We start from the raw sequence: 21,766 nt of genomic DNA on the forward strand, positions 1-21,766 counted from the left end.
CAGGAGACGCTGAAAGCCAGTCCCTCCATAACTCCAACGGCTGCTGTGCCTAGGAGAGATACTTAGCCTCTTCCCAAAGGGCCACCAGCAAGGGTATCCCTAATGCAGCCGTTCACAGGCAGGCTCAAGCTTGCCATTCCTGTGCTCCAAAGAGTTGCGGTCTTGAGACAGTCCTGTGAAGCAGACAAATATTTTTCTCAATTTAAAATGGGAAACTGAGATACAGATGGACACCATGTCTGTTGTCAGGGAAGATCTCTGATGTGGGAACACAAGTCTTTTGAGATCTGCTTCAGCGTTCTGTCCAACAGAATATTGTCTGAGCTTAGAGTTGCTTAACATTGTTTGCTTCACACTAGACCGAAAAAAAAAAAAATTGTTTTATGATACATTTTAGTCACCATAGCAAACACCTCAGCTCTAAACTCAGTAAATCTTGATTTCTACAAGACATTTAGGCACCAACACTAATAGTTACCTTTAAAAGAATACATGACTGAAGAGACACTGAACTAATTTTGTCTACTGAACAACTAGCGGGACAGAAACAAAAGAAATTTTCCTCTGTTTCTTTATATTTCCCTGATTTCAGGTGTCTGTTTTCAAGGGTTTATGCTGCTGCTACTGCTAAATGTGAACTCTGTTATTTGCTGGCATGATGAAAGCTGAAAGCATCTTCTCATCTCTAATGGCATTCTGCCAAAATATTCTCTGACAAAACTTGGGCTGATTCACAGATCTGAAGTTCAATAAATTGTCATAATCTAACCTCACTGTTTGTATAAAATGTGCCACGGTCTTACCTTCTCTTCCTGCATTAAGCTCTCGGCTTTCTGGCTTAGAGAAAATCTTTTGTTATTGCATCAAGCCCTGATTTAAAGATGCAAATGATGGAAAATTCATAGCATTCCTTGGTAAGAAGATAAATAACCAGCCTCCTTCACTTTTAGAAACTGCATAGCATGTTTCCAGTTTGAATTTGCTTAATTTTAACTTCCAGATGTTTTATCTTCTTATACCTTTGCCAATAGCTTGTTTGCGAAAGCATGACGTTACTACAGGAATCAAACATGAAACCAGATGACTTGCACTGATCTTGGGTTAACTCTGCTTGGTGTTTCTGGGATTATGATTTATAGAATGAAAACAGAGAAGCTGAACAATTTTTGCAGAGGCTGGTGAACTCAAATACACATACTTCAGACATTCTTAAAGCTTGATTCTTTCTAGGGCTGTCAGAAAGCCAATTTTCAATTACTTGGCCCTGATATAAATGAAAAATAACTTGTGCTTATGGACATTATTGCCTCTACTCACATTTTGGCTTTTACTTGTTAGGCTCTTGGGGTTCACTTAAAGATTTTTTTTCTGGTTCTATTCGTGCTGGAAAGGATGATGGGGAGCAGGAGAAAAAGACCACAGTAGCAGATCAAGTGGATGATATCCATGAGAATTTCACCCATAAGGAGAGTATTTTCTAGTGCATACCACTGACTGCTCTAGATTCACTTTGGAAATTGTGAAGTTGAATGTGAAGTGATCTTGACAGACCAGGAAACCTGCCCCTTTCTGTTTAGCATTTTGTAATGAGCTTCTCTGAAACCAGCACACAGCATAACATCTGTATATTAATAGAACCTGTCTTTCAGTAATTAAAAAAATTCTGTAAAGGTACTGCAATGAAACTGTAGAAACTGATTTTAGGAAAAAAACCCCACAAGTTTGTGTTGACTTAGGTTGCCTTGCTGAAATGCTCATCTCTGTGCTCTAAGCAAACTGATAAACTGGTGAATATAGCATTGATATTCAAATCTATATAACGCTTCCAACGTCAGTAGATTTAGAGACTGGTAAATTATTGCTATTTTAATATCTGAATTCTACATAAAGATGAAAAAGGCACATCTTCAAAATTGGAAAAGATATGCATGTATCTGAAAAGGAAATAAATGCTTCAAAGGACCATAGTAGCAGGAAATATCAGGACACAAAACCAGAAACGAAGTAATATGAGGCAAATGCAGGATATTATGCATCTACTTCAGCTACAGGAAACACTAGAGAAGGCAGGAACTTTTGTCTTTCTGGCATTCTCTCAAGACACTCTGGTTCTGCTTTGTGGAAAGCCTATCCTGGTAACCATGCATTCCATAACTGCTGTCTGGCAGTTCAAATACAAATTGGAAAGATCTGTGCCCATTAAGACAAGATATATGCTTAAAATAATGTGTATTGATATCTTCAACTTTAACTGTTGTCTGCCTGGTTAATAGATGCTTGTTATATTATGCTGCATATGTCAGGAATTTAGTAATTTCAAGTGAAGACGGAAAAATGTAAGAAAACAAAACCAAAACAAGGACAAGGAGGAAAGAACAAGATCTCATTGCTTATTCTGTGTTTTCCAGATTTTTGAAGGAATACATGCTATTAAGAATATCAGGAAAAATAAGTGACTCCAAATTTTAGGGTGACAGAACCTTTGTGCATGGTATCTGCACTTCAATGGCATAAAATGGTTTCAATTCCTAGTCTAAGTGGCTGGACTTGCTAGCATAACAATAATTTTATAATTAGTGACAATTCTAAAACCAAGAAAGAGTATACCTGGTTGAATATTCCATGTTCCTAACACTACCAGGTTACGTTTTTCAAATATATATCCGAGTTAATTATTATATTTTAGGTCATTTCATTAGCTATTATGCTAGAGGTATAATATGTTGCTATTGAACTGAAGTTTAAAGAAATACAGGCCATAGAACTTTTGTACATTAAGCAACTACACTAGCACTACATTAACCCTATTAAAGGTAATTTTTACAGCTCATCGGTGGTTGGCATTTCGTACTGATGTTTGAAGAATTGTCACTGCATTGATTTCATTCTTTACCTCTAATAAAGTGTGGGAGAAATGGCAGAGGCAGAAGTTAACTGTCCTTTGGTAAAGCCATTAAGCACTTAAGAAAAAGGCTTGAATATTTAAACCATGCAAAAATCTTTAAAGACATTATATATGTTTTTAATTTCACAACCTTTTATAGGCCTGAAAAAGTCCCAGTAGTATGAATATATTTACATTTTATCAGTACAACAAAAAAGACCAACTTAAGATGACAAATGCCACACTTGCACTCCTGGAATAACACCATCTAACAACAGAAGTTCTAATAAATTTTATTGCACACCCTTCTCAAGACGTGAGTCAGGGCAGACGCAAACACCACAGTGTAGTAGGACACCTGGTGGTCACATCAGCTAATTATCCATTTTAATCTAACAAAAAATTAGGGGACCATAGAAAGAAATGCATAAAACCCACCAATCAAAGCCTATTGGAACTACTGTAAGTATAGATAAAAGAGTGTTTCTTCATCTAATCTTAGGTTTTCCAGGAGCGGTCACTGCTTGAGGCAGGATACCAAGGTTGGTTGAGTAATGGGTTTTTTTTGTGTTAAAAATGAACGGCAGCTAAGTTCCTAAGCTTTTCCATGCCACTTTATAAAATAAGGCTCCATAACAGGTCAGTCTATCACACTATACCCCTCAGCTCCCTAGGAAAGACCAGAAGAGAGTCTAGATATAAAAAAATCCATATCTCTTTTCCAGGAACTTCCCTGGGAAGCTTTAACACAGGTGACACAAAAATGTGTTGGCTGGCATTACTACTTAAAGGATTCAAGGACTGAGACTACTCTGCTCACAGATCTGGGTCCAAATATGTTATAGCCATACAAAGCAACGACAACAGGCATCAGTGCAAACTGTTGTTGACGCTGTACATTCAGACTCATAAAAGAAGGGGATGTGAAATGTGAGGTCACTGCTGACTACTCACAAACAGCTGAGATGCCTGAACAGAGGAGTTAAGGTCAAAACTTCAGAAAGATCCTCAACCGTTGGGTGACCTAACAACTAGAGATCAGAACACAGGAGAGTGCTTGGTTTTGAGATTTACTCAAACAGAATCTGTTGGTGTTCAAATCTGTAGCATTAGCAAATTCTGGCCCTGACTGATTAAGTCAGCAAGCTAAAAGATATAGCTACAGAAACAATTCAAAGATGGAGCAGTCTCTGAAGGACCTGGGAAAGGGACCATATGCTTCAGGAAGGAAGAATTTAGAAAGCGCCAGGGAGTACAGCAGTATGCATGTGACTGGAAATGGTGGGTGTTTTGTGCTATTTTTAGTCTTATAAAACCCTGTCAATATAAAAACCCTTTCCCATAAGACCTCTACATCAAATTCACAAACAAATCAATTGCACGATCCAAATGGTTCATGCTGATTTTAATGAAACCAATGCCTAAATCATCAAATCTCCCATTGCTCTAGGTCTCCCTGTTTGGAGGTTACCCAGACAGTGAAGAGATGTTCAGAACGTATATAGGCACTCATAAGCATAACAGCTTTTAAAGGATGTGCAAGTTATTATAGTAGTATATTTCTAGCGACTGGCCCGAAGGGAAGGAAACAGGGGAAATTGGTAGAAGATTCATTTCTTGGCATGAATTCACTTGAGTGAAGTGCAGGAAATATACTTCCTCACTGTTTAAACATGCAGGAACAAACCAGAAAATGTTAGCTATCAGCTGAGCATGCCTCAGCACCCAGGTCAGGATTTCCTACCTTCTGGTTTACCACAGCAGTGAAGAGCACTGCCTGTGGAAATGGTTAGTCCACAGAGAGAAAATACCGTGCTGTTCAGCTAAGAAATAGCTTGTGGGACACATGGCTTTTAAAAGGGATGCAAAAAGCTCCTCACATATGTCCCACCTATCTCCCACTATAAGCAATTCTGCTTGCTCTTGCCTGTTGCAGTTGGCCAACAATATTCTGGCTCTCTTTTAATCTGGTTTCTAACAGGAAGAGTTGAATTTTAACTAATGTGAACCAAACAGAAACATTTTCCATGACATACACATTTTATTGTTTAACATTTTAATACTCTGAGTAACTTTGAGATGTGCCAGGAATAGTAAAGCTCACTTATTTAGCATTTGTGCTCTTAGACGAAATACATATATATAGATATGTATCTTACAGACGACTGAACTAAATGAAGATATGTTTCTCTAAATAACCATATTCTCTTTGCTTTGCATCTATACCAAGTTCTTAACTGTGTTAATGTGCTTCTATGGAGGACTCAGTAACATTCATTAACTTCTAGAGATACATCCAGCACTTGAAGTGACATTAAAAAATAAATGTGGAGTGGGGGTCTGTCTGTAGCTGGAGGCAGCAGGTGGTCTCTTAAAGATGAGGTATTGCCCATCAGGTAACTCATGGTACAGTACCTTCCCTGGAAGACATGTGCACCGTGCATGTAAAGGGGACAAGATGTGCTGTTCCTTCTGGGCAAGAGAGAAATTCCTCGTTTTCTAGAGCGAATTTCCTAGTTTCACTGATTACAGAGGGTTCTCTATGGATCTCTGTTGGAAGGAATGCTATTTTCATTCTTTCTTACCGCTACACTCATTCACTACTTCTACCATGGTGTGGTGAAAAGTTATAGAGGATCTGCTACAGGACCTCTGTATCACGAGAATATTCTCCTAAAGCTCTGCACTTCTGTAATGGGGATACTCCACTTCTTTAAAGTGGAAGACCATAGCTCAGTCCCTTGAAACAGTCTTACTATTTAATGACTGGTATCTTACTCCCCCACCTAGCCTTTTACTTTCTCTTAGTCTTTTAACTTTTTTGAGTCACTCTGTATTGACCATGGCAAAAATCCACACACCTTTGCCAAGTGTGCAAAAAATTTGTAAAATGGTTGTTCAACTCTATGAAAGACTGGACTGTCCTTCTGCCAAGTGTTCTACCTGTTTCCTGAGGGTCTCCTGGTTTCTCATGGCCAGCAGCAAAGTCCTTGAAGAGTCAACAGATGCCACTCACAGATGACTCAGATTCTTTCACATTTTCTGCATTTAGATTAATACTCCTGTCCAGATTTCCATTTAGGAGTTTCTTATGGATTGCCTCTTCTTTGCCATTTCTGTTCCTTATGTTTAGACTGTCATCAGCTACTCACTGGAGGAAGGGTGCCTTGCCTATGCTACACTGGAATACCTCTAAAAGCTCAGACTGAGGAATATAAAAGCCTACAGATACCTGACAAAATATGCAGCAAAACAGTGGCTATGTTGTTCATTCAGATCAATATGCTAAAACATGTTTTTCACATCACTGTTGCCCTGAAAAAAAGGCTTTCAGCATTTTGTTCAATGATTTGGAATCGGTTTACTCCAAGATTTTCTGACCATTAATAGATCATTTATCCACTCTGAATTACATTCTGTGAGTGCATGGTCTCTGCTTTGCCACATTGTCTTTTTCATCAGTTTTACTAGACTTATAGAATTCTGGTTTTGTTGACTCTAGGGTGATTTGTGGAGTTTTGTGCTAACTTCATTTTAACATCTAAGTGTTCATCTTCTTCAAATATGTTATATTCAGCTATTAATAGAATGCTAGGGAGCAATCACAGCAACTTTCCTGCTTCTTTCAGGTACTGCTTTGAATATTGCCTTCTAGTTGAAACCACAGTTTGTACAGATCCATTGCCATGGGTGTGTAGAATTCTTGTAAAACAACTATAGTAAACTTTAAGTGATGCCATTTCTTATTTCAGAGGTTCCTTCTTGACTGACTGCATTTATTCACTGGTCTCATAATGATTTCATTGCACATCTGCAGTGCATGGTTGCATCTCTCCAGTCTAATTTTGCTCCTTATCAGTGTTGCACTGCAGCTGGCTCCACAATCCAGCTGGTATCAAATTAGTCATTGATCTAATAGCACAGTTGCAAATATAGCAAATGAATGCCTGGCAGCCTTCTGCATTGCCAGAACACTGAGAATCTTTGGATCTGCTTAAGTCACTTTACAGATATCTCCTTCTTCATTAAAACCTTAAATTCTCAATGGTTTCAGACACTATATTTTCATTTCAAAGGTAGCTGAAATAGTCAATCTGTCTCCCTGGCTCTTTTTCTCAAGAACATTTTTCCTTCTACATTTCATGTTGCCCGTTACACTACATATGTTGCACTAAAATGCCTACATTTTCAGCCAGCCTGCATCTGCCCTGCTTCATGGGTTCTTTTGAGTACATCTGTGTGTGTGCTCTGCTCTTTCTGGTTTGGCACTTGTCTGGATAGTTCAGCGACTGTTTGGGGGCATACGTTTCATCAGCTTTACTCTAATGTCTGCCCTGTGAATGGGAACTGTGTATTTCACAAGTGACTCTGAGGAAGAGATACAATTAAGAAATGTTTTACGTCTCTGGTTACACATGGGTGCTCTAGTTCCTGGCACCATACCATATCTCCTTTTCTGTCCTGGTATTGGTTAGGAAACCTTTTTATCGCTTTACATTTACTTAGAATTATTTGTATGATTCTGATCAGCTCTTTTTAGAGACTAAAACATTGTTTCTATTGCCTCAAAGCAAAGCCATTTTTGTCTGGATTTCCAGTTTTCCTGGTTCTCAGAGTCACTGCGATCTATGTCCTACAATTTTTAGATGTGCTTTATCTGAGTAGTCACAGATCTTTCCTTCCTCTCTGACTGTTGTCATAGCAGTTCTCATATGCTGTGTTAAGGGAAATAAGATGGAAGAATTTGATAGTTCTAGTCTTAAACTGGTTCTTTATTTACTCTCTTTACTGATTCTTGAACTTCGGTAGGCCCAAGGAGCCAGGACCTTTAGTCTTCATCTGCAAGGAAACCTGCTCCCGTTAGTTTAATTGTCTGGGCACCATAAGTTAGCTACCAGTCTACCCTGTGTATTCATGGGTTGATAAGGAACTATTGTTTGGCCATATTTACAAAAAAATTATCTCATATATTTTTTAAAACTGAATCAAATATATATCTTCATACTCATTCTAATTTTTAGTAGGCATCTTGTGAATTTGACTCTCCACTTAGCAAAGAAACTAACTGCACAAAGAGACTAAAATGCTCCCACAGCACAATGGCCACAGCATTTAACTACTACTGTTAGGAAGAGGAATGGACAGAAAGGTCCCTAGCTCAGCACACAGCAGCCAAGGTGGAAAAGAGGCAAATTTTCATCACCTGCTTTATTCTGTCTCTCTTTATTTATTTATCTTTTTATTTATTTATTTTAACTATTACATGTTTCAGCCTCTGGCATAAACACCTTACATATCCTACTAGATAGCTAACAAAAAAGAGACACATAAAAACCATAACTGAAGGTTAAATCAGGTAGAAGTTCTAAAGGCAGTATTTTTCTTTGACTCAAGCTGAAGCAATACGGAAATGAGATATTTTCAGAAAGCAAGCTGCTTTTTTTCTTTTTTTTTCCCTTTTTTTCTGGGACCTGGAGAAAAAAAAAAAAAAAAAAAGAGCAAAAATTCCATGCTCACACTATGAGGAATTTGACTATTGACTTGCTGGAGAAAAATAAACCCTGACTATAAATTACATCCACTTACTGAAACTCCAAAACAATAGAGGTGAACTTTTGAGACAGGAAAGTGGGAGCACACGACTAGCTACTTCTCACCTCTGATGATGTTTATTTGCTCTCTCCACACATGAGAACAAAGCAAGAGATCTTGGGAATTATTCTTCTTCTACTAGCACAGAACACACACAGTCCTCCTTGATGAAGGCCAGCAACTATGTATGTCAGTTTCAATACCTCATTCAAAAAGGCAAATATTCGTCTTTAGAAGGTTACCAACTGAAAAATTCTAACGGCAATTCTGTATCTATCATCTCCTATTTCTAAGAAAAATCACTTGGTAGCAGAGATGATCAAACTCCAGCATATGTCTGTCAAAATCTAGATGCATCACAGCAGGGTTTCAAACTGGAATATCGCATAAACATGACACTGGTACTAAACCCCCTTCTTTTCGTGATAACTGAGAGTGAGTTAGAGGTGATGCTAAGTGAGGCTGATTTTCACAGCCTCTTTGCACAATTAGTGGAGAGAGATATAAAAGATAAAAGGTTTCTTCTGAGACTATTTCAGAGTCCTTAACTTAAGCTTCTCTTCTGAATCACTGTCTAAGTAAGTCTTCACAGATGACCCCTTCTCCCAGTGTAGCACTGTTCAAACTACAACCTCTCCATAGCCTTCCCTGCAGCCTGTAACAATGTGTGGCTGGTCTGCTCTGTGACACAGCTGGAGTATGTCCTGCACATCTGTAACAGCACCTGTTGTTCTGCAATAACGGGATGTGAAGGGTACCGCCACAGTCTTCCTCAAAAAGCATCTTGCCATAGAGCCAACTTTAACATTTAAAGTTCAAGATCACTGGAATTCTATAGCAACCATGTTTGCTGCAATGCTCTAATATCAACACTCACAATATTTAAGAAGAACCACGGGCATTTCTCACTGGCCAGACGAGTTGGCTAGAGCCTACCCTAGGATCCCATTGGACCTGTTGATCACTTATTTTACCTTGTTAGAAGTTAGCACAAAACGCTGTGGCTATTTTTGGTACAATGTACTAGAAACATATACAGAAAATTTAAAGCCATCACCTAACCTTAAATATGCAAAAAGGTTACAAATATATACAAATAAACATTTCATATCTATATTTTATACCGATATTTAACATATCTCCTATATATAAACGGAATATATAATCTATGTATTTATAAAAATAATATATATATATATATATATATATAAAGTCAGGAGAGTACAAACTAGTATACTTCACTAAAACTTTTTTTTAATATAATTTAGATATGTATGCATTGAATGTATTGCCACTGCAAGTTTATTGAGATTTAGTAAATTTGGGGTTCACATAGAAAACCTGCTAAAAAGGTTTTCTGTGATAATTTGGTTTTTGTTTATTTTTTAAAAAGGAACATTACAGTATCAATTATTTATAAGGTATACTGATGAGAAGTAATGGGGGAAGAAAATAGTATTTCCTGTATTATGTTTATAAAGCCAAACATCATGGACAAAGCACATAATTCCTATGAGTTAAGGAAAAAGAAAAATTCTCCTGCAGTATAAGGTGAAAAAATAAGAAAGTGAATTAAAAATTGACAGCTATATTGGGGAACAGGGTAATACTATTGCCCCATATATTTTTTGTTTGTGATTTATCCGCATCTCTCTAAGAAAGCCTAATCTACCAAGCTGCTAAAAAAACCAAAACCCTGTCCACATACAACTTCAAAAATTACGTTGTCATTGTGCTATTAACACTCCTAATTTTGTCTTACTTCAACATATTATTTCCTGCTTCTTCCAACAAAAATACTATGAGGCATCAGGTGAGAGAGAAGGCAGCTTTAGAGCAAACACGTGCACAGACACAATGCACAGGTGGTTCCTCATGGTGTGGGGCTGAACCTGTGGGACTCCTTGAGGCAGGATGCTGGGCTTTTGTAAGGCTACATGTGCTCAGGATTACTGAACAACCTCAGGGAAGAAAAATATTTGGAGAACTGCATAGGAGCACTGGAAAAGGCTGGCCAGAGAGGTGGTGGAGTCTCCTTCTCTGCAGACATTCAAGATCTGCCTGGACACATTCTTGTGCAATCTACTCTAGGTGAACCTGCTTTAGCAGGTGGGTTGGACTAGATGGTCTCCAGAGGTCCCTTCCGACCCCAAACATTCTGTGATTCTGCGATTCTCTGACATGATGGAGCCATTTTTATGTTATATAGTCATTGTATAAAATCTTAAAGGTAGTACATGGTTTCACAACTGAGAATAAAGGCTGTGAAATATTAGACTAGGGGTTCTGAGATACAGTGTGGTAAAAAAAAAAACAGTCCTGGCTTCTTTGAATTTGTTTCTGTAGAGGGCTGCTATCCCTTATTTGGCATTATTGTATGTGAGACTTTATGGGTGAATTGTGAGTGCAAATTCACAAGTCCCTTCATGAGATGTTTTTAGTTAGCTGATTCATATGAAACTATAAAATCTGCTGTAATATTGGATGTGATCCAGTGTGTCAAGAAACAAGAAAAAACAAATAACTTAAACTCCTTTAGACCAAAGGATGAGATTTTGAAAGGTTGTGCTAAGGGTAATGTAAATCAGAAGATGCCCATATTTTGGAGCATCATATGGCCTCTTTACTCAGTTCAGGGTATCGAAGAACACTGCAGCACCAGCATTGTCCACAATGTTTAACCACACATACGACAGCAGAAGTATAACACCTTTTCTTAGGGACTCTTGGCCCAATGATTAAGTAAGAGTGCTGCTATACTTTAGCTATTCCTACTTGTACTTCAGAAAATGTGAATAATTTAGTATATCTGAGGTTAATCTTGAGCCTTTTCTACCTTGTTTGGACAGTAGGCAGTCCTAGGATATAGAAAGCAATGAAAGTTGTAATTTTCCTCCTCCTTTGGAGTGAATTAAGGTGCCATTTCCATTTTTTAAAAACTGAAAATGCTCGATGAACAGAAAATGGCTTTGGGTAATTTACTGCTGGACATATGCACTCAAACAGTCATAGCTGAGTGTGCCAGACTATTGCTTCAGTGCTGAATATTTGACAATGCTTTCAGTTCTCACTGCTTGGGACCTTATCCTACCAATTTACAGCGGGGCACAAAGACAGAGCATGTGGAGTTGACTAAGATGCTTGACGTGATGACTGTAAACTGTCCACGTTTTGCAGCTGTAGTAAGGAATGGTGATGACAGCTATGTGGTACACATTTACTTTTGTTTGAAGTCGAATGCCTCTTTCATTCTAGACACACTGCTTTAATCTCCCAAAAGCTGTGCTGGCTTTTGCTACAAGCTCAGTAAATACTGCTTTCCTACAATGTGAAGTTCATCTTCAATGTCATGCTGGGAAGAAACAGGAGAAACTCACTCTTGTGAAATGCATCAAGCAAGTTCTTGCAGAGATACAGGGAGTTTGTTCCATAGAAATTACAACACTGCTTTTAAAAACCTATGTTTACATTTGAAATACATTATGGAAGCAACTCATAAAATGTAAATATATTTTTCGCATTCTTTCTTTATCCATTCTCTGGGCTTACTTTGTAATTCTGTAGATGTGGTAATCAGTGTTTTCCTGTTGTAATTATATTAGACATTAAAACTTAACTTTTCTCTGATTTAAGTAAGACTTTTCACCAACAACGATTTTCGTGTCCGCTTTTGAAAATATAAAATCTGCCAGAAGCAGTGAGGAATTTAATCATATTACAAAGTTAAACATATGGACCACTGAAGAACAAGCTGGTTGTTATATAATGTGTCACAAAAGAGTTTTCGCTCTGTTCTCGGGTGCAAATGAAGTGAAAATACTTGTGTAGAAAAAGTCACTCCATGCAATAAGAGACTAGGAAACTTGGTTGTGTCAGGTCCTGAACTCATTTAGTTGATGTTCTAATAGCAGTTGGATTTTTACTGCTGCTTGGGGAATTAGGCATTTTTGAGACTTCTCATACAAAACAGTTGATTTTCCTGCCTACTGTGGAAAGTTGTAGAAGTTCGTAATCTGCTGGGAAAACAAACAAACAAACAAACAAACTAGCCTAGCACATGGAAATTACTGAACTTCATGAAGAACACTAACTGAAGTTAGAGTTGTACAAAACCTAGCTCAGTCATTTTACTACACGTGACATTTAAAAACAGAGTACAATGTCAAAGACAAAGAATAAATTCTATTGAGACATGAATCAATCCATATATCTAGACAGAAGTGCTGTAATTTACTATTGCTAATTAATATATCCGTTTATATTTTTTTAGCAGAAAAATCTTTCTCTTTTTTTAAAAAAGTACTACATATGCTTTGCTAGAAAAAAGAAAAGCTTTCACTTTGAGACATAATTTGGGACACAATTTTCTAGTAGCGTTAACATCATGTTTCAAAACGGTGGTGATTTTTGCAAGGTAGCCTAAAAGTTTATTAGCAAAATATAATGACTATTCTGATTGCAATTAAAAAGCCCTTCCAAACGGGTCAACACACCTAAGTGCTATCTGCAATCATTTAGATTTTAACATCATGGTTATTACTTATTATCAGGCTGCACAATGAGATATTGATTACTTTTAACCTTTAGATCCAAGAATTCAGTAAAAGTCGAGGTAGAAGCACAGCCTACCCTTCCTGTCTAGTAAACTTATGGCCTTTAGTGGAATTCTAATGCTTCCTATTGGCAAGGCAAATCTGAAATTAATTTATTCTCTTGGCTCATACAGAAATGATGACACACCTAAAAATACTGCATGCATAGCAGATTTGTAGTTACTACCTACAAGGGGCTCAATCCTGCAGTGTGCTGAGAGCTTCCTCTGGAGTGATGATCATCATCTTCTCCCACTGACTCTTTTAGCAACTCGGTGCAGGCACTGACAGATTACCAGACAGACAGAAGGCATCCCAAACCATGCAGAATATGCAGTGTAGGAGCAGAAACATTCACGTTTTCTAGTTTATAACCAATCCCCTAAGCATATTGTCCAAATATATCACTCTACAGGCTGTTAATCTTTTAATAAGTTTTCTTTATATGGAAAATCTGCTTGAAATAAAGACTGAATTGCAATGTAGCTTCAGTAGGTACGCAGGACTCGTTTTAAATGGAACAAAGTAATCCAATTAAACTAATCTGGTTTACAAGTTAAAATGATACCAAGCACATTAATTCATCCTTATAGGCTGCTGCTATTTGAGCCCTCTCTCTGCACGGCATTTGGAACTGCCTTGCACATTTGTATCCTTTAACAGCAGAGAACTCAGCCCCCCAGTTCAGGAGAATTATGTGCGAGAGAAACATATAACTGTTATGTGTTAGATTAATTTGCAGAACACTTGGCATTATTATTGCCAAGTAGTCAAATTGTTCCAAGTTGTTCCGGAAGGTTGTTATTAATAGTATGTTTTCTGAGGAAAGTTCTGTCTACTTTTGGAACTGCATTTCTGTTGCCAAGGAAACTCCTTGAAGCACAGCATTCTAGGAGCACACTGCTGCTTTTGTTTGCCAGTATCCTATTCATATCATCTAAGTAAGCACTTTACATACTTCAGCCTCCAATTTCAAATGTTTAAGTTTTTATATATTTATATTGCTGCATTAAATATAGTTTGGGCTTTTTTTTAAACTTGGGAACTCTAGTAAGATTATTTTAACAGTTGCATTATAGGACATGGGGTTTTGTGCGTGTTTTGTGTTGGTTTTTTAATTTTTTTTTCACAAGTTTGCAATAAATTAGTTTTAATTTGAATAATAGCTCCATAGGTTATAGCACTAGTCCTTAAGTGTTAATTATCTTTTCACTGTGAAATTAATGTAGTCATTTCTTACTGACTCCTCTACACCATTATTGAAGTGCTGAGGAAAACATGTCATTGAGTTCTGAGCCAGAACTGTTGTTGTGATTAATCCTGGTCACATGGCCAATCTCTGCCAAAAGGAGATCACTGAAAAAAGGTGACAAAGACAGTGATTTCCTGTCAGCAAAGAGTACGACAGGGCTGTCTAGAAGTGATGCAAATGAGGGAAACTTTCACCAGGGTTTGTTTGATCCACTCGGGGCCACAGCGCGCTGCGCCAGGCGGGCGGCTGGATGGAGCAGCAGCACACCCAGAGGAGAGAGCGGGCTGCACCTTCCCAGGAGGGAAACAAAAACTGCTGGGAGACGTGCCTCCCCCCTCTCAACTCTTTATGAAGGGTATCCTTAGCTTTTGATGCGTATTGTCATGTTATTTAATACGGTGAACCGCTTCCCTTTGATGAAATGCTTCCGCAGTTAACCTGTTCAAAAGCCGTGTCAAATAAATGCTTTCAAAATTTTCACACTACTAAGTAAGGGTCTTTTTCCATCTATCATGACCATCGTTTCTGAAGACTTACTAGTACAAGACTTACAGTTTGTATTAAAAACACCATACATTGTTTGTAATCAGACAGAAAAATATAATTTCTTTTAAAGTGGTTAGTTAATTTTATTCTGAACTTATAAACAGTTTTAACAATCATACTGTACTTATTTAAATGGAAGTTAATCTAAAACAATTAAGTTTTGCAATTAATCTTCTGAGGAAAATGGAAAGAATTACCATTAACTTTTCTGCCTAGTATACTCATTTCTAATCTCCATAGTTCCGGTAAATACTGATTTGCTTCAGTTTTGAACATTCAAGGTACAAATTACTCAAGTTCCCACTAAAGGACTAATTAGCAGAGTTTAAATTCTTTGGGTTTGATCCTTCAGCAATGGCATATGAATACAGCTGAAATCAGTGCAAGTTCTGTGTACTTAAAGCTTATGAGATCAGGCTCACATGCAGTAGATTAAAATGAAATAAACATGATACATTTGGCATTAAACTGAGCTATTACAGCAGTACAAAGAAGCAAGAGTCCAAAAACATGGAAATGCTCCTTTTAATTTTTTCTTAGTTAATAGCTAAAGCATTAGAGGACAAATAAACTGTCAGCAATTCATTCCGTGACTGTCATTTTATCAAACACTAGTTGATTTTCAAAATCATTAGCTAGTTGAAGACTGTAAAGCTGAAATCATTGAGGGCTATGGGAAGGAAGTAAGAAAGAATAATTTTCTCTTTTTGTAAATCTTTGCACTAAAATATAGGAAATCTAAAGGAAGTCATACATACATATTCAGAGTTTAAAAATATGGCTGTGCTGTTCCTATTATATTAGGGGCAAAATAAAACCCAGTTAAAGAGAAATAATGCGGATCCTAATAAAAAACTAGGAAGCTCCTAGAATATTACAAAACAAAATTAAGCTGAGAGTTGACTTAAATCTATATTAAATCTGAAAACAGAGTACTGGGAAAATAGTCTAACCATGAAAATACATTTTACTTTCCCATGTGCAATTTTAGCATTTATATATCACGTTATGCTTCTTTAATGTATGCTTTTCCCTTCTGATTTACCTGTTTTATCATTGCTGCTTCTCCTTCACAGACTCCTTAGGGGCAATGATTACTGGTGGTAACAGCGATACCCCAGCAGGTTGGCTGGCCGAGGCGGCTTGCTGAGCTGGCTCTGAGGTGCAATTACTTGTCAGCTCAATAACTGAGAAGGGGATCTGCGGGCTTAGGAGAATCCACCAAAATGCAGAGGGTGCAATTAGCAGGTTCACATTTGAAGCTGTAACTGATAAAGAATAACTAAAGCAAGACCTGTGTTTTCGTAACACCCCGCATCATTGAGGAATTCTGATAATAACAGCTGCCCGCATTTCTCCTCACAGGTTTCTCTGCCTGCAGCCCAGCAGGGCTGTGTTCGCTGGGAGGTGTCGGCAGCGCTCCTGCCCCTTCGCTGGGAGCTCATCCAGCACTCTGTGTAATAGCCTCCAAATAAAAAGGGTGTCACTATTGATTAGAAGAGAGGTTTACTAGGCTAGTTGTATAGAACTGTTAATACTGGTTTTGAGGGCATGATTCATTGTTACATGAACCCCTGAAATTAAGGATGACAAAGATCTAGTGATAAGGATGATAAAGACCCAGTGATTTATCTCATCTCCCCTTTGCTCCTGCAGAATTGTTCCCTCAATTACATTTGCTAATGTTTTCTTTTGTCTACTTTTAAACGTCTGAAATTATGGGGCTTTCACACTTTGAGAGGTGGTGTTTTGGTTTTTTTGGGTTTGTTTGTTGTTTTTTTAAAAGGCTAATAGATCTTGATGCTATACACTTAAGCTTTTTACATTACCTGCAAATACTCCTCCTGCTTTATGGACGCTCCTTAGTCATCTCTTAACCAACCTTCACAAATCTAGTTAAGTCTTTCCTTCAGTCCTTAACAATTTGCTTGCTGCTTTCACTGGAAGGGGATATGCAGTTAATATTCACAGTGGGAAGGCAGGTGGTCTGTTCCTACCCTTATTCAAGTGGTTTTGCAGTGACCAGATAGGGGCTCTGTTAATTAGCCCTCCCTGTAGAAACTGCAGAGCAAATAAGCTGCCTGTGCTTTGGGAGCAGTGCTGGTTTTTCTATGCTGCACAGACTACAGACCCAGCTACTCTCTCTGGCACAAACTTTCTCTTGTCAGAAGTGTCATGCCTATCATAATACAGAATTTCATAAAATTAAGAGACTATTACATCTCATTTTGAATACACAGTCTTCCTCATTTTGCTGCCACACTGTACTGCAAACTAATTCTTAAATTATTGCCCTCTTTTATTCTTCTCACCATGCATTATTATCCCAGCCTTACCATCTATAATTATTCTGAATGATTACATTTCGATATCTGAAAGAGAAGTATCCTAAATAGCACCTAAAACACTTGGGCTGGCTGCTTAATCTTTGCTCCTTTTCATGTTGATGGATGGATCGTTTCCTTAAAATTTATGTTTCTTGATTTTTTTAGTATAGGACTATAACTAGTGGTTAGATTAGGCATGGTACAAGCAGGTTTTATATAGACAGGCACAACCACAACGCCTTATTTTAGATTCGCAAGGAAATTTTTACCCATTTCTGACATTGTTTATTTCCGAGCCTAACCAGAGCCAGGACTGTTAATGTGTGATTAAGTCAAGAATTTAGAAAGTTAGGAAGAAGTCATTAGCAAAAATAAGAAATTATTGTCAGAGCAAGAAATGGAGGCCACTGAAATAAATTCACTTGCAGCCTAAACTAAGTTGGACCTGAACTATATTTCCATTTATAAACATATTTGAACTCATGTAACAACCCTCTCTTACTGGGTCTTTTCAATAAAAGGAGTAAAATTAGAAAGAATAAAATGCAAGAAGACCATTAAGAAATTAGGCTGGCCAAGTAAGAAAAAATAAATTATATTTAAGAAATTATCAAATCATGCAATCATAGAAGAAAGAAAACAACTTCTATTTGACCTTGAATGTACCATTTATTCAATAAGAAATAAAAAAAAGCTAGAGGGTAGTTGTTTCTTGTCATTATACTGTTGCTGATTCTGTGGTTAGTTATTAATTTTATTTTTTATGATTCACAATCTGCTCTTTGAAATATGCCATATGCTCAAAGCAATTCAAGGATGACAACTGTCAGAATTACTCCAATAAAAATTGCCTAAATGAGGAAGATTTACTGCAGTCTGATATTTCTGTCGAAATCCCCTCCTTTCTTTCCCCCGCCGCCCCTCAGACCTGTAGACTACAGCTTCTCAAATACACAGTGAAGCCTGAGTCAATTTTAGCATCAAATCACAGCTTTTGGGGAACTTCTTGAAAGTACTGTCTATTTTAAATAAGTGGTAAAGCTTCTGGGCTAAGGCTGCTATGACAAATAAGAGAAACCATGCATGTGTGTGTGTGTATGTATATACATGTATGTGTTAAGTGAAGACCCTATAATCAATATGCAAATTCAAAATAATTTCGCTGAAATCACAAGCAAGCATGATGACTTAACATGTCAATGTCTGCTTTGTGTATATCTCATAAAAATTAAATTGGAAGAGTCCTGTATTCTGGCAGCAGCAAACCAAAATCAAGGCAAATTTCTTTCTTCCCAGAAGAGGTCTGAAAGGTGGATAAAAATCCAGCTGAAAGCTCCAATCAAAACACATTTTGTTAAATGCTACCATTTCGGTTTTTTCCTTCATTTTGTTTCAGTCTATTTATTAATGCAGTTTCATTTATTTCTATTCATCTTGAAGACAAATCTTTGTCCTTCTATAGAATTACGCCAAATAGAATGTGATAAAGGGAACTTTCTTGCAATTATGATGTCGGTGCAGCCTGTCAGCGCACAGGGGATGGAAATGAGGTTGGGGACAGGGAAGGGAATTCTAATAGACACCATGATACATACAATGAACGCAGCGATATCCTGTGAGAGAAAGACTTGTCAAGCTAATCAGATCTTCTATAGCTAGGTAAAGGCAGTAACGGTAGCGCTAACCTTGTAAAGATGCTGCTGCTGCTCCTCTGACATCATCAGGTCATGGCTGTCCATCACGATGGATTCCATGTCAATCAGCCAATCCCAGAGCTCCTGGTATTCTGAATCAAAGTCCAAAAGGCTGAAGATAAGGAACAAAATGTATTATGCATAAATACTGTGTAGTTGTTAAAATCTTGTATTAGGATAATATATTCTTGAAAACTCATGATGTTCCTAGTTATATTTCTAAAGAGACATTCTGTATTTATACAGAGTGGATGAAAATGAAAACTGAAATCCAATTTAAGCCAGTGCCATGACCTAAATTCAGTGGCTGATGCCAAATCCTGACAACTGTTGGCATACTGCATTTTCTTCAAAATTTTTGAAACAGAAATCCCCCATAGATGTTGTTGTTCAACGGTTTCTAAAGTGCTGACTTTATATTGAGCAAACTTTGCAACAATCATCTTGATATAATTCATATAAAAATATTATTTTCATTGAAAAATGACTCAATCCATTCAACCATCCCTCTGCTGTCTATCTGCCTATCTCTGTAAATATCCTACATTTATTTTCATGGATGAGTAGCTAGCATTTCAACTTAACGCCTTAAGATAGGCTTGAGTGAATATGGTAAGCCAGTGAGAACTAAGGCCAGATACAGTATTAGACAGGTGTTCCCTACAGACATGTAAGAAACAAAGGTAAGGACAGGAAGTCAAAACAATGAATCCTTGAATAGCCAGCAATCATTAAAATTCAAAGGAGGATCACGACGGTTTTCAACAAAATAAATCATTAGAATAAGGAGCTTAAAAGGATTAATGTGATTCTCTATTGAAAGCCTGGTGAATAAGTAAAGCATAGATTTTTCTAAAACACTGTGATACAAGACAGAAGGTACATGCTGAAAAACTGCACATTCGTCAAAAAGATACCCCTTGAAAAGGATTTTAAAACTTGCAAAATTGGAACTAACAAAAGCCTTGTCAGTAATTTCAAAACACTCCCATACTGAACAAACAATAGTGCATGTTCCACTAAAGCTAATTTATGCAATTATTAACCTTTCTTTTAGCAATGCCATTAAAAATAGCAGTATTTCAACAGAGAAACAATAAATTGATATGTTTTTAATGTTATTAATACTATCGCAGTTTCAGTTGTTGTTAACTAGAGTGCCAGATGCATGGCAACTTTGGAAGCTTATAGATAAAGTTGTGAGAAGTAGGACTGTCTTTCTGCAAGAAAGCAAGAGAGGAGAGAGCATTTGCCTTCTGTATTTTTATTTTCAATGAGCTGACAACAAAGGAAGTCTTGTATAATGCACAAGTGTTGATTCCTGCTTCTGAAGTAACTCTCTAGTTTAATCCACTGTACTTAGGATACTTTTACTCAATAATTTATGAGGTGCACTTACTTAAAATTGCTTGCTGCCCTGAAAAGGTAAGCAATGATGCTATTACAAAGAAAAGTAAGCATAAAAGGGCAAGTTACTATTGTTGAAATATAATAGTTTCATTTGGAGTTCAGGGCTTTTCTCCTGTTTCGGGAGGTATTTTACTCAGATATCATTCTGAAACTAAAATAAAACTGAACTCCATTTTGAATGGTGTATTTGCAGTGATACTGAATCTTTATCCCTTCCTCAGAAAACTGTATAACCATTCTGTATCTTCAGTTTCTACTGCTCCTTCTTTTCCATTCTGTCTTATCCAAATATTATCCCAAGTGATAAAACTGACAGGTAGTTATTAAAACATATGTTTTATGGTATCAGAGACTAGATTTCATCTCTGTCATGGCTTAACTTCATCTGGCAATCAAGCGCCACACAGCCGCTCACTTGTTCCCTCCACTTCGGTGGGATGGGGGAGAGCATCTTGTGGGTTAGGATAAAGACAATTTAATAGGACAGTAAAGAAAGATAAAATAATATTAAAAAAAAAAGTATATACAAAACAAGTGATGCACAATGCAATTGCTCATCACCAGCCTGTCTCTGAGCAGTGATTGCCCACACCCAGCCAACTCCCCCAGTTTATATACTGAGCATGATGTTATACAGTGTAGAATATCCCTTTGGCCAGTTTGGGTCAGCTGTCCTGGCTGTGCCCCCTCCCATCTTTTTATGCACCCCCTCGTTAGGAAACCATGGGAAGCTGAAAAGTCCTTGACTGTTCAGCAACAACTGAAAACATCAGTGTATTACCAACATTATTCTCATATTGAATCCAAAACACAGCGCTATACTAGCTCCTAGGAAGAAAATTAACCCTATCCCAGCTGAAACCAGGACAATTTCACATAAATCAGTACGGATTCCATTGCACTTGACTGGTTTGTACCAGTGAAAATCTAAATCGCGATATGAAGATGATGGGAATCAAAGCCTACATCTAATGTTTGTAACCTGCTGCTGCCAGAATGGGATGGGATGCCTTTGGAAACTGCACCAGGAAGTGGACTGGGATTTTACTATAATGGGCAGAACATGTTCTGGATCCAAACAACTTCTTTTCATCTAAAGAACTACATCTTAGTTTCAGTTCAATTTTGTCTTTATTGGTGTAATAGAATGAATCAATACTTTAAAGACACACAAACCCACTTTTCTTTGACCTTTATAAAACCCAGATAGGACTAGGAAATAACATTTTGATTTCTAGCTAAAGTTATAAACAACAAAACAAAGCGGAGAGTGAGAGAAACATGATTCACTGGAAACAGCCCAGAAAGGAATGCGATATGTAATGGGCACTTTTTCCTCCCATAGTTTACATACTGTGTCTATTCTCTTTTTTTGGTTGTCTGCTGTAAAATAAAGTCATCTGGGAGCATTTTTAAGCCAACAATCTATGGCGGTTATTTGCCTGAGCCTGAAGATAGTGAAGTCAGCC

The 21,766-nt window shown here is 37.4% G+C and overlaps 1 protein-coding gene across 4 annotated transcripts in view; it reads right to left on the reverse strand.

The window, feature by feature from the left end:
- The window catches only part of AKAP6 (A-kinase anchoring protein 6), a 233,361-nt gene that overhangs the window by 65,614 nt on the left and 145,981 nt on the right, over positions 1–21,766 (reverse strand). For all 4 annotated transcript variants that reach the window (XM_065635372.1, XM_065635371.1, XM_065635373.1 and 1 more), the window contains one exon: positions 18,879–18,999. In XM_065635372.1, the coding sequence (XP_065491444.1) occupies positions 18,879–18,999 (121 nt within the window). The remainder of the gene's footprint in view (positions 1–18,878; positions 19,000–21,766) is intronic.

This window comes from Caloenas nicobarica, chromosome 5 (genome assembly GCF_036013445.1).
Source record: "Caloenas nicobarica isolate bCalNic1 chromosome 5, bCalNic1.hap1, whole genome shotgun sequence".
Lineage (NCBI taxonomy): Eukaryota > Metazoa > Chordata > Aves > Columbiformes > Columbidae > Caloenas > Caloenas nicobarica.